The sequence below is a fragment of the Pelobates fuscus genome, chromosome 8 (assembly GCF_036172605.1).
Source record: "Pelobates fuscus isolate aPelFus1 chromosome 8, aPelFus1.pri, whole genome shotgun sequence".
In the NCBI taxonomy this organism is placed as follows: domain Eukaryota; kingdom Metazoa; phylum Chordata; class Amphibia; order Anura; family Pelobatidae; genus Pelobates; species Pelobates fuscus.
In genome coordinates this window covers 100334877-100360841 of record NC_086324.1, presented here as the reverse complement: position 1 = coordinate 100360841, position 25965 = coordinate 100334877, and the positions used below count along the sequence as shown (strand labels likewise).

At 43.1% G+C, this 25965-nt stretch overlaps 1 protein-coding gene across 2 annotated transcripts in view; it reads left to right on the top strand.

Moving 5' to 3' along the window:
* The window catches only part of CALCRL (calcitonin receptor like receptor), a 363980-nt gene that overhangs the window by 246760 nt on the left and 91255 nt on the right, over positions 1-25965 (top strand). For both annotated transcript variants that reach the window (XM_063430194.1, XM_063430195.1), the window contains one exon: positions 9671-9821. In XM_063430194.1, coding sequence (XP_063286264.1) covers positions 9671-9821 — 151 coding nt within the window. The remainder of the gene's footprint in view (positions 1-9670; positions 9822-25965) is intronic.

Below are 25965 nucleotides of genomic sequence, written 5' to 3'. Positions count from 1 at the left end.
TTATAACTTCTAAAATATACATGTCACAAACATAAAACATACATTTTCATAATCAATCCATTCAGGGGAACAACATATTAAAAAATGGCACGAATCAGACCAGGGGTTCAAAAGTCAGCAAAAGTATTTTTAAAACCCACTGCCAGCATGGCTTTCCGGCTTAAACCAGTTTCACAAGAGTCTGGCAGTGTCCCTGGGACAACACCCTGCTGGAGAACAATGGATCCGGGGGAGGGGAAGAGGAAGTGTCCAAAAAGTTTCAGTATTTACCTTCACTGTTGTTAATTTATTATTAATTTTATCTATTCTGTTGCACTTTATGTAAATTAATATATTTGCATAAAAGCATAACTTTTATGATATGTACTCATTTGATTAGTCTTTTATGTGTATACAGGACTATTTAATAATGCAGATTGATATGTCTGTTAACTCTAAATGATAAATGCCCGTGCATTGGGAGCAGTTTTCGTGGAAAGTTAAGAGAAATGGGTCTTCATGAGTTAATTGGATAGGAATGTATATAATAACGCTCCCACTAGCCGACACACTATCTTGAGAAAGCCAGGTGTCACGAGCGAAACGCATTGAAGCGTGAGCGACACTTGTTGTCAGAGGTGGAGGAAGAGCAGTCTGTCAACACCGATCCTAATTTCCAGTATCCTCCCTGCACGGACATCTGTCTTATCAGCACAGAGATCGGGCGGGATTTTTGCACTCACAGAACTACGGACGGTAAACGGCTTCCAAGCATATACCTATGCTTATTTGTGGTATCTTGGAGACGAGTACCACCACATGCTAATGTAAGTGTTCTATTTGGAGGAGAGGGTATCTTGTATTTACTTCTAATAAATCACAGTATTACGCTATGAAATCCTCTTTTGTATCTTTTTAAGGCACAACGCTCACTGTGTTACAGTGTATCAATAGACGCTGGATCATAGCTGCGAGACAGGATTAACCCTTAAGAGACTGTCACCCAAAGACTTTTTGGACCATTTATCAAGTTTTTATGGTTGTTTGAAATTACACTTACTGTAGCTTATATGGTTTTATGTATTAATCATGAGTACACATATATATAAGTGTCTGTATAAGAGTCTTAATTTGAAAATACCAATATATATATATATATATATATATATATATATAAAAATTCTAAACATATTTTAATATTAAAATATACATATTTATATAAAAATGCATAAGATAGATATAATATATATATATATATATATCAAACATAAAATCCAGAGATCGGTGTTTCAGTCCCTCTTGGGACTTTCATCAGGATCACGATACATAATTTCAATAAAAACATTGCTAGAATATATAGCAGTAAATAATTAGTAAAAGTGACTTACCCCACTTGCAGTGTGTTGCTATCGGCCAATAAATCCCATACATTTTTGTTGCGTTTGTAGCATACCAAAGGTTTCTCTTTAAAAACATTAAGAAGATTGGTATCTTGTGCACGCATGTTCCAGTTCTGTCTGACCATACTTGTAAGGCGTGTGGATGACTCATTATAAGTCATAGGGAAGACCAATCTCTTGCCAGTGTCAACTGTACCTTTGCGTTCAGTGTTTTTAGCTTCCTGCAGTGTTTTTTCAAACATACTTCATTTATATCCCCTGTTTACGAACGTTTGTACCATTTGATGGAGTTATTCTTCTCTTACATGTTCATTTGAATTTTTCGTATCGTTTTAAAGTATTGAGCTTTGGGTAATGATTGCTCCAACCTTTCTGGATGTGCACTTTGTGCATGTAGAATCGTGTTATGATCGGTTGGTTTTGTGTATAAGCAGTGTTCCACTTTCTGATCTTTAATGAAGATCGGTAGGTCCAAGTAGTGTACCATTTCAGTGCTTATTTCAAATGTGAATCTAATTGGACTGTCCAGTTGATTTAAAGAGCCCACCATATCCTGGGCTATATATATATATATATATATATATATATGTATGTATATGTATGTGTGTGTACAGTGCTGTATCTTTAATGAGGCTAGCAAGGCATTTGCCTTGGGCAGCACTTTCAGGGGGGCAGCAAAAATGCCGGCCATGTTAGCCTCTTTCATGGAGGACCCAAGAGCTGGCTGACTGGCCACCTCAGCACCCCCCAGTGGCGTTCAAGCTGCTAACAGTGCAGATGTCGAGGAAGCATATATATGGCGTCACTCCAGCTCCCGGCATCACTGTGGGCGCAGCTGGAAGAGCTCAGAGCACAGTGCTCCCTCGCCGCCCGTATTGACTAACTGACCACCCGCCCTCCCAGCAGCAGAAGCTAGCCCACCCACCAGCAGCCGGCCCCACTGGACCCCAGGGAAAAATCCACTCCAGCTCTCCTAAAGGTAGGGAGGCTGGATGGATTAAAATTAAATTACATATAATTTGTATTAGACAATGTGTGAGTGTGTCAGTATCAGGGTGTCTGTGAATGAATGTGTGTGTCTGTCAGTGTTTCTGTGAGTGAATGTGTGTGTGTGTCTGTGAGTGAATGTGTGTCCGTGTCATGTATACCAACAACAGGGAGCTTGGGCTGACATGGCAATTTGCTATGCAGCAAAGGGAATTTCTATCTACCAAATGACAAGAAGTCTAGGAGCAAGCCCCTAATAAAAACAGCAAGCTGAAATTGCGTGGGCTAATTAAGCAATAAGAAAAAAGAAAAAAAAAAGGAAAAAACATATGTATGTGTTGGGAATGTATGACTTGGGAATTGTTATAGACAACAAACTATGCAACAATGTGCAATGTCAATCAGCAGTGGCCAAGGCCAGTAAGGTATTGTCATGCATGAAAAAGGGCATTCATTCTCGGGACGAGAATATCATTTTGCCTCTCTATAAATCACTGGTAAGACCACATATTGAATATGCTGTGCAATTTTGGGCACCTGTTCTAAAGAAGGATATCATGGCACTAGAAAAAGTGCAGAGGCGGGCTACAAAATTAATAAAAGGAATGGAACATATCAGCTATGAAGAAAGGTTAACAAATTTAAACCTATTTAGTTTAGAAAAACGTCGCCTGAGAGGGGATATGATAACATTATACAAATATATTCGGGGCCAATACAAACCATTGTGTGGAAATCTATTCACAAACCGGACTTTACATAGGACACGAGGCCATGCGTTTAGACTGGAAGAAAGAAGATTTCGTCTAAGGCAAAGGAAAGGTTTTTTTACTGTAAGAACAATCAGGATGTGGAATCTCTGCCTGAAGAAGTGGTTTTATCAGAGTCCATACAGATGTTCAAACAGCTACAAGATGCATACTTGCAAAGACAGAATATTCAAGGATATAATCTTTCAATGTAGGGTAATAACTGCTTGATTCAAGGATAAATCTGACTGCCATTCTGGGGTCAAGAAGGAATTTTTTGTCCTAGCTTGTTGCAAAATTGTGCTTCAAACTGGGTTTTTTTTTTGTTTTTTTTGCCTTTTGCCTTTTGGATCAACAGCAAAAAACAGGTGTGAGGAAGGCTGAACTTGATGGACGCAAGTCTCTTTTCAGCTATCTAACTATGTAACTATGTAACAAACTAATATACAAATGCTGCAATTCATCTGCATTATTGATAAAGTTCTTGGAAACCCATAGATACTTTGTACTACAGCTCATAATACTGTGAATTATATGTCTACACAAAAGTGGATAATGACTCAGAGATCCCCAAAAATGACAACTACATAGGATTTTTTTTTTTTTTTAATGTCAAACCACAACCAAAATATAAACCTTGGTGTGTAGACGATGTGGGGAATAAAATACACATAATGTTATGACCAATAATTATAGGACGGTACAGCCCCAGTAGGAGTCCCGCGCCGGTTGCTCAAACCTTCACATTGTATTAATGTGGAAAAAAGGGGAGAGGTGAGAGGCAAAACTAGAAACATAGTTCGTGCAGTGCATAGCACTACGGACAAATACTATACCTCGCATAATAGAGTAATGCTATGTATGCGTGCGGACCTTGAAGAGGTCCCACGCCAATACATAACACTCGAGATACCAAGAGAAACAAAGCAATAGTTTCCCCGATACAAAAACAATATGTACATAACTGGAAACCTCCAAAAAGGGCAAGAAAGCCACATTATATAAGTCATTAAAGGTACCCACCATCCTATCTCTATATAGGGGACCACTAGGAAGAGATCACCTCAGTGCAATTGGAGCCAATCCAACATATGTGTATGTGAAATAGTGAAGCAAAAAGCACCTTAGACCAATAGACATATAAATTCTCAGGAAATAAACAATTATACATATCATACTTACAGGGAGTACAGTCATAGATGTCCAGATATGTGTCTGGAATATAACTATAGGTGCTATCCCCCAGGGTGGCGCCATGGACCCTATTTAGACCATACGCTTATCGTGAGTATAACTCGCCATCTGGCGTGTACCCCTAAGATACATAGTACCAAAAAAGGTGTTATTTTATCCTGATGAAAGTTTGGGTTACAAACTGAAACATCGATCTCTTAACTGTGTAAAAGTTAAGTTTTACTTTAAATACCTTTGAGTCTTGGGAGTGCCATCTCTACACTACTTTATTACATTTTTGCTGATAAGCACCAGCCAACAACACCAGTAAGTTGGAGTGAAAAACTATTTTTCATTTGTGTGTGTGTATATATATATATATATATATATATATTAATTTACATAATTAAATTATTTTATTAATTATAATTTGAGGGACCGGCCTGACAAGCCTGACAGAAAGTCCAGAGAAATTAGAGGAATACTGTAGTGCCAGGAATACAAAGCTGTTAAAAAAAACCTTTATTTACTTACCTTTTCGCAGCGCCACTGTCCCTCGGTGCTGGGTTCACGCTTCGCCCCTTCCTCCGTCCTGCGACGACCGGGGTCTAAAGCGCATGCGCATTACAACCCCCCCATAGGAAAGCATTGCAAAGCGTGAAGACGTCCAGCATCAGATGCCGGACCAAAGGTCTGTTTCAATTAGGGATGCACTGAAATTTTTGCCCGAAAATGGACCTGTCCCTTTTCGGCCGAAAACTGGTCAAATTTGCCACACAAAAAAAAAAGGTTTTTTTTTATTATTTTTTTTTTTTTTTTTTTGTAGTGCATAGTCAAACAGAGATGCATTCAGTTGATTATATATCACAATGAAAGGTAATAATGATAAAATGAAAAGTCAAGAATACTGCACTTGGGACAGGAGTGAGGAAAAGAACACTATGGGACAGGGGAGGGGGGAAAGAACACTATGGTACAGGGGAGGGGGGAAAGAACACTATGAGACAGGGGGAGGGAGAACACTAGGGGAGGAGGGGGGGAGAAACGAACACCATGGGACAGGGGAGGGGGGGAGAAAAGAACATTATGGGACAGGTGAGGTGGGAGAAAACAACACAAAAAAATAGGGAGGGGAGAAAAACACTAGAGGTGGGAGAGAGGAACATTAAGGGGGGGGGAACCACTAAAAGAGAAGGGAGAAGGGAAGTTTTTCAAATTAGATTAATTAAATTAATTAAAAAGTCTAATATTAATAAAATTATAGAGAAAAACTTTTTTGAATCATTTGGGGGAAAAAAGTCAGTTTCGTTTTTTGGTCAAGGGCACCCTACATTTTCCGTATCGGTTTCGGCCCAGAATTTTCATTTCAGTGCATCCCTAGTTTCAATTCAAGAAGCCCTCTAGTATCTGTCTGGTAGGCAGTCACTGAGGGCAGACTCAGAGTTGCAATGTAAGTGCAAAAGCGACAGTGTACCCACTGCAATTAGCTGAAGTGGTTTGGGTGCCTATGTTTAACCCTGTACTGTTGTGCTGAGAAGACTTCGCTGAATACAAATATGATTATTTAAAAATAGTAAATCTTTCACTGACGATTATATTATCAGTAAAAGTGCACCTTATTGTGTGAAAAATGCAAAAAAAATAAATATGAATGCTAACTTTGTTTTGAATATTTTTATTGTTTTCACAATATAAATGTATATGTCAAACTGATTTGTGGTGAAGCAGGTAGTCAGTATATATATGAAGGTGCAAGCATTTTGTCGCCTACGCAGAGGCGGATTTGTCATAGCCTGTGTAACATAACATATTGGTTCATAATCAGTTGCAGAGGCTTGATTATATTTATTTGAGTGATTAAGCTTTATCTCAGGGTTACATTAGCAGTACATTAAACCTAGCCTATTCCTCAGCTGCCTTTTAAGTACGTCTCTGCTACTAAGTTCACATCGGGCATTAAGCTTTGTGTTACTGTGCGTTGTTACACGCTGTGATAAGCAATGTGAATGTGGACATCCTTGTTGCGGTGTTAGGCTAATTGATATTAGATGATATTACGGTTTCTTAATTTAATAGTTGACCCTGTTGGGTGCGTGTTCACCTGTGCCGCTACTTTTATGTCAACTGAGCTATGCAATTAAATTGGTTACGGCTACATGTTATAATAACTTAGTCGTCGTTTCGGTATCTAGTGCCTATCGCTCAGTGTTATCTTGTAAGTACTCTACAAGGAACTATGCAATACATGCAAATAAATATGTACACAGGCAAATGTTCTTTCATAACAAAATAATCCTCGTTCTGATGTAGGCTGTTGCTAACGATGCAGTTCTGGTAAAAGGGTGTACATACTACCACATTATTTAACATGCTGTACTCAGTATAGTTAACTGTGTAAAACATAAGGCTGTAAAATGAGAACTTTAAAACTTTTGTGGCAGAAGCGGTGCGGTTTTCTGGCATCGTGAGGCTATAGTAAATCATAGCTATTAGCATTGTGACATTGTCTTATTAATTGCACAACAGGCATGCTGTGAAATAGATGTACAAATATTAAAGAGTATATCTTATGTACAAGGACTTATGCGAAAGGAAACATTAGCATGGTTAGCCCTAGCAAAATAGATTCGAAATTTTAACACATAAGTCACTTCGCTAGAGGGGGCGTAATGGCGCCCAGCGTGATGAAGCCGTCTGAAGTGAAATTGGCAGCCTTCTTTGTGGCTTTCCTTCGGACTTCCCTCTGGTATGACCTCCCCATGGCTACCTCTGAATGATACTGCACATGGTGGGTCAGCTGTACCCCCCTGAGTCTCTCCGGTTCCCCCGGGTGTGACAGTCCCCCCCCTTTCCTCCCCCAAGGCGTGTTTCCGTGTCTTTAGGGGGCACCACCCCGCTGTGGGCACTCAGGGACTGGAGCTGTCCGGCGGCCTCCCCACCTTAGAGTCCGCTGGGTTCCTGCCTCCTGCACCTCCCCAGCTTCAGCAGGGCCTCCTTGGGGCCCCAGCCCTGTCTTGCCTCACCCTCCTCCGGCCACCGGTCCGTCGGCGGACCCACGCTTCTCAGCCCCACCGGGCTCACAGAGTTGGGGGCGGTTTTCTCCCGGACCACCATATCCGGGGTTCAGGGCCGGCTCTCCATCGACCTGTCCGCGGCCCGGGGGAGTCCAGTCGTGAGTTCCGCTGTCCCGGGGGTTCAGGTATCTCAGCGCGGGTTTCTGCTGCGTGTGTGTGGGTCGCCCGTGGGGCTGTGTGGGTACTGTGTATCCGTCGGCCATTGTAGCTCCGTGTACAGGAGCGTCGTGCACCGGGTGTGCCTCCTCCTCCAGCCTCTGAAGTTCTGACTTTTGAGCCGGACCAGATCCCCCGCGCCTTGGGTCCTGCTCATGTAGCGTGGTTCAGGCCTCAGGGGTCACTATGTGAGCTGAGGGTTCAATATGTGCTCAAGCGTTGCACTCCCCGGTTCCTCTCCGCCTGATCTCCTCTCTGGTTTCGGTTTTCGCCATGTATCGTGAGTATTTTATGAGTTTCGTGCTGTTTTAGGCTTTTCTCTGCCGGAGCGCGTTGCAGCCGCTCGGCGGCCCGGCCCCGCCCCCTGAATGAATGCTAACTTTGGCCAGTGTTTGTGACTTAGTGGCTACTAACAAAGACTGGACATACCCCATTTAGCATACCATGTTCGCAAATGGTATGCTGTGATGGGGCAGTTCTCATTCCTGAACTGCTATATGGTCTCAAAGATAACATAACCAATCTGGCAAATTTCAATGTATAAAACTGAAATTGACCAGCCTTATATTTGACCCTGTAACTTTTCAAAACACCATAAAACCTGGAAATAGGGTGTACTGTTGCACTTATGAGACATCGCTGAACACAAATGAGTGTTTTAGAGCAGTAAAATGTATAATGCTGATGATACCATTGGTGAAAGGCAGTTTATTTATGAAAAAGGCCATAAGCTCTTAAAAGGCAACATAGGACCAGCAAACCACTCTGGCAAACTGGAATGGGCAAACATGGAAAAGGGGAAAGCTTTATATGTAACCCTGTAACTTTCCAAAAACCCATTAAACCTGTACATGATGGGCACGGTTATAGACATTGCTTAATACAAATATGTGTATTTTATTATAGATGCTAAAATGGCATGCAGAACTTGAAAAATAACAACATTTCATATAAATAAAATCTAAAAAAAGAAATTTTATTTTTAAATTGTATTATTTAATAGTGATATATATATACCATACAGTATCACTGTAAAGTTGTTTTTTGCCCTTGCACAGTATGTGAATAATTTCTCAATAAAGCAGTAAATGCTTACTTCTTCCATTTTCTCTGTTATTTAGAGAATTGTGCTAACAGCTGGAAGCACTGAGCTAAATTAATTGTAGATGAAGAGTTAAGCCTGAGGCTACCTCTGTCTCTCCTTATTTCATCAACAAATGACTTTCACTACACTTATCTCAGGGAATGGAAACACAGATAATGTGGCCATAAAATGGGAGCTACCGGTATGTTTTGTTTTTGCGGCAGTGTCAATTTTCTTGTTGTCTTATTCAAGGTTTCTTTCTTTCTTTGAAAATTACCATTTCTGAACACAATATCTATGTGCAGGCCAAAGTAAATTTAATTAATCCTTTAAGGTAACATTTATGGAAACCTTATAATTATTAGCATTTATATAGTGCCAACTCATTATGCAGCGCTTTACAATATTTTAAAGGGGAGCATTTAACCCCTTAAGGACACGTGACATGTCATGATTCCCTTTTATTCCAGAAGTTTGGTCCTTAAGGGGTTAAAGGACCACTGTAGTGCCAGAAAAACATACTCGTTTTCCTGGCACTATAGAGCCCTGAGGGTGCCCCCACCCTCAGGGTCCCCCTCCCGCCGGGCTGGATGGAGAGGAAGGGGTTAAACTTACCTCTTTCTCCAGCGCCAGGCGGGGAGCTCTCCTCTTCCTCTCCGCCTCCTCAGCTGAATGCGCATGCGCGGCAAGAGCCGCGCGCGCAGCCAGTCTCATAGGAAAGCATTTACAATGCTTTCCTATGGACGCTGGCGTCTTCTCACTGATTTTCTCAGTGAGAAGCACACAAGCGCCTCTAGCGGCTGTCAATGAGACAGCCACTAGAGGCTGGATTAACCTTAATATAAACATAGCAGTTTCTCTGAAACTGCTATGTTTATAGAAAAAAGGGTTAAACCTAGCTGGACCAGGCACCCAGACCACTTCATTAAGCTGAAGTGGTCTGGGTGCCTATAGTGGTCCTTTAACAATAAATGAGACAATTGGACATTGTTAGACAAATGATAGGTTGGTGGACACAATTACATAATTTAAATGTTTTGATTAACTCTGGAATTCTCTTTTTTTCAGAATTATGTACTTGCTTCACAAGGTGAAGACTCTGAGTGGATCATGCAAGAAGAGAATTTTATTCATGTGAGTGTAACTCGGAACAAAATCATGAGTGCACAGTACGAATGTTATCAAAAAATAATGCAGGAGCCTGAACATGGGAAGCAAGGTGAGTGATATTTATACAGCACAATTACACAGTGTACAATGAATTATAGATGTATTTTTGCACAGAATTAAAAAAGGTATTACATGAAGCAACAAAGAGATACGGCAGAATTGTAAAATCTAGGTATTGAAAAGTACAGATGGGGTGATATTAAAAATGAGTGAGATAAATGGAGGTCATTCGTAAAGTAGAGTATAGTAATCAGAGAAGGCAACACTAGGTTGGATTATTTAACATATTTTGTAGCTAACACATTAAATATTCAAGCAAAAAAAAATAGAACAGATACTGACTTAACGTTCTTCTGTCGACTGGATTTCTAGTTTTTGCAATGAACTCTGACCAGATAAGATAATGGCTCATCCAACCAGAAAGCTCTAATTATGTTCTTTGGAGTGGGATTTATGGAATATATAGTTTACATGGCAACTATTCCGCTCTTTATGGACAATGAATGTTATTGACCGCAAAGTTTCCTGCCAGCTCCATTCACAGTTTTGTTAATGGACCTGTATACTGTCAGCACCTGACTTGACCTCATAGCTTGTAGCAGAGGCCTGGTATTTCACAGGTTAACTCCACTGTAGATCCCAGTGAGGCTCAGGAACAAGTAGTAAAAACACCATGAAGCAATAATTCCAGCAAAACAAAGTAATCCACGAACAGATCCCAATGACTGGACGACACACAGCATCAGGAGCAGAACTAACTTTTAATCCACACAGTCTCCTTATAAAGCATTCTCCCATGCAAGGGAGGGATTCACATTAATCAAGACAGTATCCAATAGTGTGACAGTTACCTCCCACACATCTTCTCCCCTCAGTATGACACTTAATCCCATTATACATACTGTATTTTTCCCCCGAGTTCTGAATGTACCGAAAAACAAGCAGTTACAATAATACTGTTGGTACCCCATGGTAGCCCTGATCTGGGTGACTAACATATCCAAAATTCACCCAGATCAGACCAGGGGTTCGGGAGTTAGGTGGAGGGTGTAATTTGACCAACCGCACACGAGGTTGTATCCGAAAAGGGTTCCATGGGTTTTGGCCCTGCGGTCTGTCTTCGTTCGGGAGGTAAAACACACATAAAATACTGCCATCCACGATTAATCTTGTATTCGTATGAATCCCCTTGTTCGGTACTTTGAACCTACCGAACAGGAGGCTGATTAGCCTTCCCGTTCGGGAGTTACGGAGCCATGGAGGAGTGTCCGATTTGAGTGCGTAAGATGGCCGAACGGCGGCCACCCAGATACATCATTAAAGTACCGACTAACCTGCGGTTAGAGAAGTGTGCACGCTTAATAAGGTACAGACTTCTCTCTGGGGTGGTCTATTGGTTCGGTAGTTTACATTCGTATGGAGTACGGATGGAAACTACTGAACAATCATACGAATCCCACATACATTTTAGCCATAGAAACAGAAACAACACACGAATGGCAATATTATTACAGTCTTTTAGGACAGCCTTGGTACCATCTGCTACATAGCCGTTCCTCAAACTCTATCATAGGACCTCTTAGGGCAAGTCTAGATGTGGACATAGATAGTGGTGAGTTGGTACGCAGTGTACTAAATCACTATTAGGCAATATGTAAAATCTTAAATATCTATTTTAAAGCTTCATAAAAGTGCCCATAGGGCTCACTATTTAGTTAATATGTGCCCAAGTGGTAATGTCATATGGGTGTGTCTTAATGCAGTATACAGTGATAATTGTGACTCCCTCAGACACTCAGCACACAATGTTATACTTGCACAATAATCACAAAAAACATATATAGTAGATAAAAATAAAAAAACAGAAACAAATAGTGCAATATTGTCTGAAAAGCATAAATAATTTAAAAAGGTAATGGAAGGAGGGGGCATGGCTTGGACGCCGGACGGAATGGCGGCGTGAACCAGGAGCTCCCTGCAGGCTCTGCACCATTACCCGCCTCACCAGCCCCATACAGCACAACATGGGCAAAAACAACAAGCCACAGCAGGCAGCAGCGACCGCCAACACCCCAAGGGGGTCTCAAGCATCGGGGCATGCGACAATTCCTCCTGACACAGGCGGACCACGCTTCCCAGGCCTCCAGTGACTCTGAGGCCTCGGGCCTGACCCGCCCGGCCTCACCACGCGGCCGGCACCACGAGCAGGTACAATCCACACCTGACCTACCCCCATCCCAGCTAGACTGGGCATCCCTACTCAGCAACCTACCCACGAAAGCAGACCTTAAAGAGGCAAATGCCGCCCTCCACAAGTCCATAGCGGGGGAACTCCATGCCTTAAGGGAGGACATGCAGGGGATCCAACACAAGCTAGCGCAGTTGGAGGCAGACTGTGACCATGTGACATCGGCACAAAACGCCACCGCAAACGTTATACAGCGGCAAGAAGTGCAATTGCGCCAAATGGCCCTCCATATGGAAGACCTAGACAACAGGGGGAGGCGGCAGAATATCAGAATTCGGGGCCTGCCGGAGGAATTCGACCAGACCACCACAATACGAGATTCCCTCACGGAAATCTTCAATTCCCTTCTTCAGCGGCCGACCACGACGCCTATTGACTTCGTTAGGGCACACAGGGCCCTCAGACCCAAAGGCCCGCCGGAGTCCCCCCCAAGGGACGTGGTGTGCTGTCTACTGCACTTTCAAGTGAAGGAAGACATCCTGAAAAGCGCTAGGGATAAAAAACAAATCCTCTACAACGGCGCGGAAATACAAATATATCCGGACTTATCTCCAGCGACACTGGCGTATCGCAGGGCCATGCGCCCGCTCACACGCATACTACAAACCAACAAAATCAGATTTCGATGGAGCTTCCCCACTGGTATACAAATTACCACAAGCACTGGCTCCTTCACAGTGAAGAACGACGGCGATGTGAGAGACATTGTACAGGAACTACCACTACCGCACATACAGCTGACATGGCCGGACCCATTGGCCTTCTACGAGTTTTCACCCGAAGCACACCGCCAGACACAGCAGCCCACCAGACCAAGAAGAACAAGACAGCAGACCACGCGCCCTACGGGCGCCAACATGTAAAGGACCGTGCACCACCTACCTACCATCCCGGGGTCCCGCCTCAAACCACCCGTGAACTATATAAAGCCTCTCCGACTATCGGGACCAGAGACAATGGACACACCGCGCTGACCCCTCTGAACCGCAAGTATACCTCCCACGGGAGACACACCCAGTCACAATAGCAGAGAAGCACCGGGGAGAGCACCAAAGGCACAGGAGCCCGGCCCTGCGGAGCCCTGTAGCCTACTGGACTGATTATGAACTTCTTATGATAATGCAAGGGGTGAATGAGAGTCGAGCAAAATCTGGTCCACATATCTATGTCTGGAGGAACAGGCGCCGGCGGGGCACATCCGGGGTGGGGGCATCAGTAAAGGAAAAAAGAGGGGGGGAGGGAGACAGTTGCAATCGGGTCACACAGCCCAGAACCACCCGTAGAGCACTTACACACTATAGGTACGGAACAGGGGGGCACAGATAAGTAAGAGACCACCCGTGAGGGCACACGCAGATTGACTAAAACGAATCCGGTGACGAATGGGACACGAATGCCTTCATCCTGACTCCGGATAAGGGTACCCCCAAACCTAGAGAGTGATAGGACAGGTAACTCGAAGGGACGAGGTTTACACACGCTAGATAAGCGAACCAGTGGGGGGGGGGAGGAGCTGGGGGTGGGAGAGGTAGATGTACGGCCTCGCACTATGATAGAAATGTCAGTTACTTGTTATCACCTGTTGTGAATTGAATCTAAATGTTACTGTTACTGTTCATGCCTTACTACAGTAATTTGATTAGACATGTTGTGCAACACACACACCGGCTCTTGAGCCAACACACCCCGAGGCAGGGAAGACTAACACATCCCACTGAGGCATCACCTGGGAGCCATACAGGGGCGACATGGGACCCGACATATCGCGAAGACACCGGCACCGAGACACCCAACCACTGCCCAGTAGGAGAGACGTCACCCAGACGGTGAGTTGCCCACGTGTGCCACTGGTGGCACCGTGGATTGAGGCTCCCCGACGTCTATACCTAGCAGTCACGTGACCGGAACACGACCACTGGAGGTCACAGGGAACCTCCACACCTACCGAGGTACCTTACCCCTTCCCCTACCCCACCTTAACATCTGACACCCCGACCTCACATTGACCGCGACGACCGGGACATACCGAGTACACGCATACACGCATACCGCAGAGACATTGGACAACGACACCCATATAGTACCTACCAATAACTAACTGACCAGACGGCATGACACTGACTCCCGCCCCTCTGCATATTATCACGATCAACACCAAAGGTCTGAACAAACCAGAGAAGAGATCAGGAGCACTAAGAGACTTCCCTAAACAAAAGGCCTCAATAGTCATGTTGCAGGAAACGTTACTTTAAGAAGGGAGCCAGACCCAAATTAACTAACCAACACTACACGCAAGGATACTACAGTGACTACCATGGGGGAAAGGCTAGGGGGACAGAAATACTTTTCCATAAGAGGGTGCTGTTCCAGGAGGGGGGCTGCTTATCGGACGATGAGGGTAGGTACCTATTCCTCAAAGGGAAAATAGCGGACCGTCAGTACACGTTCGCAACCATATACGCCCCCAACACACGTCACTATCGCTTCCTCAAACAAACACTTCACAAGCTCCAGGAGTTCAAAGAAGTAACTCTCATATTGGGGGGGGGACTTTAATGTCGCATTAGAACCATCATGGGACACCTCAACGGGCGCCTCCCATATCCCGAACCAACAACTCCGGGGCATCAAATCCCTACTCCGTGACCACCGGCTGGTCGACTGCTGGAGGGCCCATCACCTAGACATACGAGACTTCACCTTCTTCTCTCACCCGCACAACTCATACTCCCGAATTGACCACATATACACCTCACACTACGACCTCGCATTGGTAACTGACGTCACGATCGGAAAAGCCACATGGTCGGATCACGCCCCTGTAAACTAAAATCACCGCTATTCCGCCCCACATCCCCGAAATGGAGACTCAACAAATACCTGCTCTCCCACCCGGGAGTCGCGACCCTCATAGGCGACAAAATTAGGGAATACCTGGCCACCAATACGACGGAGCAGACATCACCGACGATACGCTGGGAAGCGCACAAAAGCGTGATAAGGGGTCACTATATCCAACAGGGGGCAATACTAAAAAAACAAACCGAAGCCCGACTAGCAGACCTACTTGACGACATACACAAAACTGACGAACAAAACAAGCGTGACCCAGATCACACACACCAAACCCGACTCTTACAACTGAGGAGGGACCTAGCGGCCCTACTGCATTCCAAACACCACAGGGAGGCACTTAGAAATAAGGCCTTCTTTACCCTACATGGGAACAAGAGTGGCAAGCTCCTCGCTATGATGCTGAGGAAACAGAGACAACACACATACATCGACAAGATTAGAGACAAGCAGGGGACCCTACACCATCTCCCGACTGATATCATGAGCACGATCCGCGCATACTACACTGAGCTATACACGCTCCCACAACCAACAACCGAACAGGCAAGGGCACGCCTTCGCCGTTCGATTCATGACTACCTGACTAAACACTCGACACCGACCCTGGACGCAGAAGCCGCTGACCTAATTGACGAACCCATCACAATTGAGGAACTAGCGCTGGCGGTCAAACTCACTAAACCGGGCAAAAGGTCGAGGCCGGACGGCTTACCGGCAAAATACTATAAGACATATGCCGAGGACCTATACCCACCCATGGTGGAAGCATTCAACGCGATACGAGACGGGAACCACATCCCCACACAGGCCCTAACGGCCCACATCACCATCATACCCAAGGACGGCAAAGACAGGGAGCATTGCGGGAACTACAGGCCAATATCGCTTATCAATTGCGACATTAAGCTACTGGCCAAGATCCTGGCGATGCGTCTTACCAAACATATCCCATCTCTGGTCCACCCTGACCAGGTGGGATTTGTGACGGGACGCGAGGCACGCGACAACACCATCAGGGCGCTTACCCTCATGCATGGAGGTAGGAGCACAGACGGGGGCCTTCTCTTGCTAACCACGGACGCAGAGAAGGCCTTCGATAGAGTGAGCTGGGACTACCTCTTCAAAACGCTAGCCCACATGGGGCTGGGACCACACACACGACGCTGGATAGAGGCGCTATACCGAGAACCGACGGCCCAGGTGCTAGTTAATGGGGCGCTGACTGAAGCCTTTACCATACACACTGGCACACGACAGGGGTGCCCCCTATCCCCGCTTCTGTTTGCTCTCGCCCTGGAACCATTCCTCACACACATTCGACACAACCTAGACATAACGGGCCTGACGACAGGCCAAGTACACCACAAAGTAGCAGCGTACGCGGACGACCTTCTTTTCGTGGTGACCAACCCCCGAAATCACCCTTCCAAACATCCAGAAAGACCTTCAGATATTTGGCAACATATCTAACCTAAAAATTAATTACGGTAAATCTTACATCCTTAATGTTGGCGTCCCCACCACACGCGCGGACCCCCTACGACGTAGTTTCCCCTTCCAATGGGCCGACATAAAATTAGGTACTTAGGAATATGGCTGACCAGGCAGAGTAGAGACCTGTATAGGGACAACTTCGCCGATATACTGCACACGTTCCAGAGAGATTTGAGGGAATGGTCCTACCCGCACATATTGTGGCTCGGGAGAGTACAGGTCGTAAAAATGAACTTTCTTCCACGCCTATTATACCTTCTCCAGGCCATTCCCATCGTAATACCAGGCCCCTTCTTCAACACGCTCAGAAAAGAAATGATAGAATACGTATGGAACTGGGGGAGGCCTAGAGTGAAATTCTCCACACTGACACGACCTAAAGACAAAGACAAAGCCCTCCCAGACTTTCACCAGTACTATGTGGCCACACACCTACAGAGAATCATGGAATGGTCTAAGGACGGAGTACACAAACTTTGGAAGACGGTGGAAGAGGCAGAGGCAGGCAGACCGATCTCAGGCCTTCCCTGGGGCCGAGATGCAGCCGAAAAGGGAGAAATGTCCGTATACACGAGACACACCCTGGGAGTGTGGAGGAGGGCCGCGAAGAGGGGGAACATGGCACCGTACCCCTCTCCCCTCCTACCACTGACGCACAATGAGGACTTTCCCCCGGGACTAGACCCAAGAGCCCTCAAACACATCCTCCCAGACAAATCCCCATGCCTACACCACCTCCTCCACGGAGGGAAATGTAAAACACTAACAGACATGATGGGTGAGACGCCCCCGACCTTTATGCACCACTTTCGATATGCCCAACTGACCAACTTTGTCCACTCCCTGCCACAGGGACCGGCACTCACCAGAGACCGGACCACAATAGAAGTGGTCAGCTCACACCCAGACCCGCTCCCTCACGGAGTGTCCTTCCTATACTCCATGCTCCAATCAGAAACCCCATCCGAGACACCCCTCTTCATGGGAAAATGGGAGGCCGCCCTTGGCAACAAGCTTACAGAAGCAGAATGGGAATCCATCTGCTACCTTACACACCAGTGTTCCACTCACAGCAAAACACAGGAAACGGCCTACAAACTTCTAACACATTGGTATAGGACACCACATCTCCTCCACCACGTAAACCCAGACCACTCCAGGCTATGCTGGAGATGTGAACGAGAGGTAGGCACCACGAAACACATTTGGTGGGATTGCACACTGATTCAACCGTACTGGAAGAGGATACACAAAATGCTAGAGAAATTCACGGATGCACCCCCGCCCTGGAACCGGCAGCGATGCTCCTCCACCACACAACAGTTCCCCGCTCTAGATACAAAAAGTCCATGACGATTAGAATACTTAACGTGGCCAAACGAGTGCTCCCCCAATTCTGGAAACAAACAGTGACACCCCCGCTTTCGACCTGGTTTAGCCAAATGGAGGAACTCAGGACGATAGAGGAACTGACCATGAAGGCCAATACTACACCCACTACCTACATGAGCATTTGGACGCACTGGATTCTAGAGACGGCAAAAGAGGAATTCTAAATAGAACTTAGATCTGACACCAACGGACACCACAACACAGACAGATAGAACGCAGAACACACACTCCAGACGGCACGAGACGACTGACAGACGATCTGAACAGAACCATTCCCCTTTCTCCCCGCCCTGACGCACCCCCCCCCTTCCCCTAAATAACCCGAGTATTACCATTGCCTGGATCAACCTTACCGCACCTACCGCAACAAGGGATAACACCACCCTGAACGAAAACATACACAAAATGGCACAAACTCTCAGACCGGTCAGGGACGACATCCCAAAGACATATCACACGAACGACCGTGATGACCCCGGACAGGCCCGGCAATGACACGACTGAAGCCACAACCACACACCCAGCAAAAGGGTACCTCTTGCCCACAATACCACCATATCCCTTCTTAAACACAGGAAACACTGATGGTAACAGTGGGGAAACACAAACCCAACACGGACAATACCGCGCGACCCGAGACACAGGGCTCTATGAGAGGCCCAACGACAGAGACCAAAAGAGAGGCCTACGTACCCAGGCTCACACATAGAACGAACCCCTGATACATTGTGCGACCTGACAAGATAGCAGGGGAACACCGACACATAGACGTAACTCAAACACGATAGATGGAACACAACGAATACACCAAAGTTCCTACACATACAAACGATACAGAGAACGGAGCTCACTCCACAAACACCGTCACCCGGTAAAAGGCTAACTAACCTAGACTAAAGACGGTTGCCGTGCATATAGTTCACCCTGTTTATAAAATGTAAACTAACTAATATTACGGGTAATGCATACCACCAGAAAATGGGGACCTGCGAGTCCTCCCATGATGTGGGCCTGCGAGCCCGACCCGATATTATTTGTCATACCATGCTGTGGAGACCTGCGTGTCTCATTGAACCTTGATACAAGCAAAACGAATAAATAAAAATTATATTCACACAAAAAAAAAAAGGTAATGGAAAAGCACACACAAACACAGAGTTGTTAAAGTACCACTCTTAACTATCCAGATCAGGGAGGATCAGCCCCTGGTGTGCGCAGGATCCTATTGATACACTTTCAGCCATCAGGTAAAAGAATGCAAACATTTATTAAAATACAGATAAAAACTTCTCAGCATCAGTAGCCGTGTCCCATCACAGCTCACCAGCCTCTTCTGCACTCAAGAGAGCGTCCTGGGGTGTGCAATAATAGACTCCACAAGTCCCACTCCTCTCTCTCCGGCTTGACTGTTTGTTCCGATCTGTGATCACTGTCCACTTCCTGATTCCGGCATGTGACGCGTTTCACCCCTCCTCCTGGGGCTTTCTCATACATGAGTGTACCCTCCTACTGAAGTCCGTATGAAATACCCACATTCATCAACCAGTTAGGCTTCAATAATCAGATTAAACTAAAAATGCAGTCCAGCAGTATTATAACATTTGTGGAAAAGGAAGAAAAGAGTTAAATACAAGATCCTATAGCTCTTATGCTAAATTTCTTCAACATCATATAAGGTAACAAAGTAAATTGCTGACTTCCAATCCTTAAAACCACATTAAAATAAATAATTAAATTGGCTCTTCAGTGAAAAGTGTATAGGCAGTATATTTTAAAAAAATTTAAAATATATTAACAATGAATATGTCAAAACAAGAGATATTAAAAAAGGGGTCGGCCACCTAAATGGAGTTATATGTTCCCTTAAACAGTTAGCTTCTAAAAAAATAAACAATAAAAATGACTCATCACAGAAAAGTGTACAGGAAGTGTATTCAAAAGAGGAATATAATGACAAAATTATGTAAAAAAAAAGAAAATGTTTTAAAAAGGGGTCGATCTCCTAAATGGAGTTTTGTTTCCTTTAAACAAAGAGGGTTATCGTCTAAAAACAACATCATAAAATAAACCCTTCTATATACACAATATCTCCATAAAAAACAACACTCTTTTATTACGTGAGCATGTATATATATATATTACAAAAGAAAGGAGATTAACCACATAGATCTAAAAACACAAAAATACAAAAAAAAAATAAAACCATTATAAAAAATGACATAACTCAAAATCTATATTAAGACCAGATGGGGTCAAAATGTCTAAAAGATCCATTTCATCTATTCCTGTCCGATCTGATAAAATCCCCTCCTCTCCAGTCTTTAAAAACACGTTTAATACCTATAAATTCCAGACCGCTCGGATCTTGGTTATGCATCTTTTTTAAAAGGTCTCAAACACTGTGGTGTTCCACCACTTTTCAGTGCAGTGGACAAGTGGTACTTCCCACATATTGTAATTTGCTTGGACAACTTAGTAAATAAATCACATTGTTATTTCGACAGGTAATATGCTCTTTGATGGGTAATTATTTGTGTTCTCTCTCACCTGCGTTCTATATTACTTTTGCCCTGCGACATAATTTATTAAACTCACAAACGAAAATGCAAATCAGGCCTCTCACCCCCCTGGGGTATATAAGTATATATCTTGATAGTAGATCAAATAACGAAGTGTGTCTTAAAGAAATGGATAAAAAGAGCCATACATGGTGAAGTATGTATAAAAAAAGTACAAAAAATATTTATTGGGAGCACTTACAGACGTAAAATAGTGGTGGGCATATCTCCACTCTCAGTGGAACTGGATGGCAGTGTAGAAATAGGTAGCACAAATCCAATTCAAAGTGGTAGAGAGCAGGAACAATAAATCAGCATACATATAAAAAAATAAAATATAAATAAAATAAGCAAGCAATAAAGTCCAATATCCACTACACTGCCATCCAGTTCCACTGAGAGTGGAGATATGCCCACCACTATTTTACGTCTGTAAGTGCTCCCAATAAATATTTTTTGTACTTTTTTATACATACTTCACCATGTATGGCTCTTTTTATCCATTTCTTTAAGACACACTTCGTTATTTGATCTACTATCAAGATATATACTTATATACCCCAGGGGGGTGAGAGGACTGATTTGCATTTTCGTTTGTGAGTTTAATATCTAAACTTTACACTCTCACATTTAATCTAAACAATATTACGCTATGATATATATTTTTATCATTTCAGATTGTATTATATTCCCATATTGAATATTCTTATTCTGGATATATTCTCCAGGTTGTATTAATTACATGCTCATTTGAAGGTGTTTTCCACTTTTTCCCCCCTAATAGTTATCTGAGGTTTAGTGGGTAGAATTCCGTTAAGATCTTTATCCGCTTTTAGGATAGGCCAAAATGTATTAATGGTCCTTTTAATTGATCCATACTGACTGTTAAAATCAAATACTAGAACTTCATTAAAATTATCATGATTTGTTTCTTTCTTATTCACCCCAGTAATCAGTTCTAGTTGTATAGTGTCTTTAACATAATTTAATGCCCTCTGTAGTATATCTCCCGCATATAGTTTTTCTCTAAATTTGGCTAAAAGCTCATACGCCTGTTGTTGGAAAACATTCTCCTCCGTGCAATTACGCTTTAACCTTAAAAATTGCCCTTTGGGTATATTACTAAGCCACGGGGAGTAATGCCCGCTATTAAACATAACGTATCCATTTACATCCACTTTTTTTTTTTTTTAAAGTCTGAGTCTTAATGGTGTTGTTCTGAACATAAATTTTCAGATTTAAAAAATCAATAGATAAAGGACTCATAAGTTGTATCCCCATGTATTTTTATTAAGATAATTTAAAAATTCTTTGAAACTATCCTCTGTCCCTACCCATATAAAAAACATGCCATCTATATTACAGAGATAGGCCTGGATCTGCGCACCCCAGTGTGTTGTCCATAAATAAAATAGTTTTCCAAATGTGCCATAAAAATATTGGCATAAGTAAGTACTGCCCATCACCTCTCTTCTGTTAAAAAAAAAAAAAGGAGTTAAACCAAAAATTGTTGTTCTGTAGAGTCCACTTAATACAATCTATAAAAAAAATCAATATGAGTAAAGGGTAATGTTTGATCTTGTTCCAGAAAATATCTGACAGCTGTACATCCCCTATGATGTGGAATGCAGGTATAGAGTGAGGTTACATTGCACGTAACAAGCAAATACCCATATCTTTCAGCATCCTGAGGATATCTGTTATGTCTTTAAGAAAATATCTAGTTTTGACCACCATTGGTTGTAGGAACGAGTCAAATTATTTAGTCAAATTATTAGAAATAGACCCAATCCCAGAGACAATAGGTCTCCCGGGTGGGTTATGCAGATCTTTGTGACCTTTGGAAGGATGTAAAAAACTGGGGTTCTGGGAGATGCAACATTCAAAAATTCATACTCTTTGGCTCCAAGAATCCCTGCTAATTTACCTATATCCAAAAGTTCAGTAAGACATCTCCTCATCCTTCCCAGGGGGTCTCCATTTAATTTTAATTTAATATATACATAAACGTCCTCTAGTTGCCATGTATACTCTGTCATATACTTATGTATCCATTATCTGTATCCATTATCACCAAGCTACCGCCTTTATCTGCAGGCTTGATGACAATGCGATCATTCTCTCTTAGTCCTTTTAGAGCAACCCTTTCCTCATATGTCAGTTTGGATCCTCTTTTCTTTTGTCCAAATTTCTTAAAATCATTAAAAAAACGCTTTCTCAAAAGCATCTATACTTCCATTTGGAAGTATAGGGTCTGGACTGCATTTTTAGTTTAATTGGATTATTGCAGTCTAATTGTTTGATGAATGTGGGTATTTCATACGGACTGCAGTAGGAGGATACACTTACATTTGAGAGAGCCCCAGGAGGGGCGAAACGTGTCACGTGTCGGAATCAGGAAGTGGATAGTGATCACAGATTGGAACAAACAGCCAAGCCAGAGAGAGGAGTGGGACTTGTGGAGTCTATTATTGCACACCCCAGGACGCTCTCCTGAGTGCAGAAGAGGCTGGTGAGCTGTGATGGGAAACTGCTACTGATGCTGAGAAGTTTTTATCTTTATTATTTTAATAAATGTTTACATACTTTACCTGACGGCTGAAAGTGTATCGATAGGATCCTACGCACATCAGGGGCTGATCCTCCCTGATCTGGATAGTTAAGAGTGGTACTTTAACCACTCTGTGTTTGTGAGTGTTTTTCCATTAGCTTTTTAAATTATTTATGCTTTCCAAACAATATTGCACTATTTGTTTCTGTTTGTTTTTATCTCCTAGATACGCTTATTGCAATTATTATTTTTTTTGTAAATCTCTTTTTATTGAGGAACAGGTTTTCAGAGAACAGGTAATGAGGCTCGCAGGCCTCTAGAGGTAGCATTTTTAGTACACGGGAAAACTATGGCGGACGCAGATCCAGTCGCAATATATGGTATGTGGAGGTCAGACAGAAAGGTGATTAACAGTATCATTGAAGATATCAATAGCAAATACAGTATAGGATTGACAGTATACGGGCCCAGTGAAAAGTGGGTTTCGTATGGCCTGTCAGAGCATCATAAGCAGGCGTGAACAGCGGTCACCTATTCGAGTGAGAAGTGAGACCTTGGAGCGCCGTTTACTATCTAATTCTGCGTCGCGGGGATCAGTGCGTTACCTCCGCGTGTTCATATGAGGGATGTCAACTTGAGGATTACTTATGGCGGAGCTCTAGCGTTGCTTAGGTTTCAATTTGTCATCACTAAAGTGTGCTTTTTCCGTGACGGTCGCTATGTGTGATGTCATCATAGGTGGTTAAGGGCGGTCGTCTTAGGTTACGTGTGAACGAATTGGGATAAGTATGTGTAGCTAGGGTACGTTTAGTGGTATGTATGTCCATCGGTTTCCCGGGTTCCCGACGTCGAAGGCGCGGGCTCTCCCGGGTGCCGCTGTATTTAGTGGGTGTTCCTGGTAGTTCGGGGGGTCCCGTACTCGTGTTGTGGTGTGGTTGTGTATGTCTTCCTTGGTCATGTTAGGACAGGTGGGAGTCCTGTGGGTGTTCCGTCAGAGTCCAGTGTCTGCGTCTCCGAGACCCAGCCAAAGAGAGAAAGGAAAGAGACAAGAGTGTTAGTGGGGTTGTATAGGAGAGGTGAGAAGGTGAAGAGGGATTTAATTAGGGTCTACATCCCCTGTCATCCCCGATCCGGCGACAGTGGTGTCCCCGTTTTGTCGGTAACGAGCAATGTACAGGAGCCATGGTGTCCACATCTCTACGTGTCTGGTCATTCGACCCAGCAGGGAGGCGTGTGTTTCTTCCGCTCTCTGAATGTCTTCTACCCTGCGGATCCATTCCTTTTTAGTGGGTGTGTCACTTTTTTTCCAGAGAGCCGGTATGTTGGCTTTAGCCGCATTATGTCTTAGTATTGATTTCTTGTACGATGGTATGGGTTGGGTAGAGATATGTAGCAACGCCAATTCCGCATTCCATTCCGGTATATCTCCCAAGATGTGAATCACCATGTCTCTGATCATTTGCCAGTACGTGACGATGTATTTGCAGTCCCACCAGATGTGAAGCACCGTTCCGCGTTCTTCTTGGCACCTCCAGCACACCGAGGGGATCGATGGGAAAATGCGGTGCAGTAAGGAAGGTGTTCTGTACCAGAGGGAGAGTAATTTATAATTAATTTCTTGATAGGAGGAGCAGATGGAGCTCTTGTGCATACAATATTATGTGAAGAAATATAAATATAAATGATTGTAGCTGTGAACTACTGTAAATAGATGTGGCAGTGAAGAAAAAAAGTACATATAAATTCTGAGAAGCAGCCAACATTAAAACGTGTTTAGAAAAATCAAATTAATGTGTAAAATATATAAAGTGAATGGTGGAGGAAGGCCCTCAGGCTGCAAAAAAGTGAGCAATGTGTATGAAGAATTAATCTTACTCCTTAGTGTTTATATAAAACCTTGTATGTGAAAATAAGATGCATGTATAATGCTTGGTAATTATGCACCCGGGATAAGTCCCTTAACAGTATATTTATTACATATTACATAAAAGAAAGGTTAATATGGAATTAAAAGAATAGTCAGCAGTACTGATATATAAACATAAAAATAAAGATAAACAAACATAGAAGTGAAGATGGAATAAAATAAACTTAGATGTAAAAATGAAAATCAAAAATGAAGATCAAAATAGAAATAAAAATAAAAATAAATATAAAAATAAAAAATAAAAAATAAATAATAAAAATAAAAATAAGAAAATGAAAAAATGACAAAAATGAAAAAATATATATAATAACAAAATAATAAAATGAAAATCCGTAATAAAAAATATAGAAAAAAGAATTAAAAAAAAGGAAAGAAAATAAAAAGAAAAGGAAATAAATGATACAATAATAAACAAAATAAACAGCAAAAAAATAATAATAAGCAGATAATGATGAAAAAGATGAACATATCAATAACCGAATTATGGATGTGGAGGATACTAATCCTATGACGTACAGGGCCGGACTGGGGATACAAAGCAGCCCTGGGAAAAAAAATCTATGCCAGCCCCATAAGTCATAGCGCCATATATTGTCGCATGTAATATGTAAGGCTATGTCTTGCCACCCCAGATGATTGAGTAATTATATATATATACATACATATATATATATATATATATATATATTGCTTTTTCTAATATAATATATTGGTCCTTTCAGAGTAAAACATTTAATTATACAGTAAGCATACTCACATGCAGACACAGACAATCTCACTGACACACACAAGCTCATTGATACACAGCCTCATAGACAAAAAATTCACTAATATACATAAGCTCATTGACATAAAAACACAAGCTCACTCACTAGCAGACACACACACACATGCAAGCAAGCAAACTCACTAGCAGGCGCACACACACACAGCTTAATGTAGTGGTTCTGGTGTCTATAGCCTGTCCCTGCAGGCTTTTGAATGTAAACACTGACTTTTCAGAGAAAAGGCAGTGTTTACATTGCTTCCTAGTGACACCTCTAGTGACAGACACTCAGACGGTCACTAGAGGCGCTTCCTGTGTCAGTGCGGATTGGCTGAGATCATCAAGCTTGATGATCTCAGTCATAGAGGCAGAGACCAGCATGACGTTGGAAAAAAAAAAAA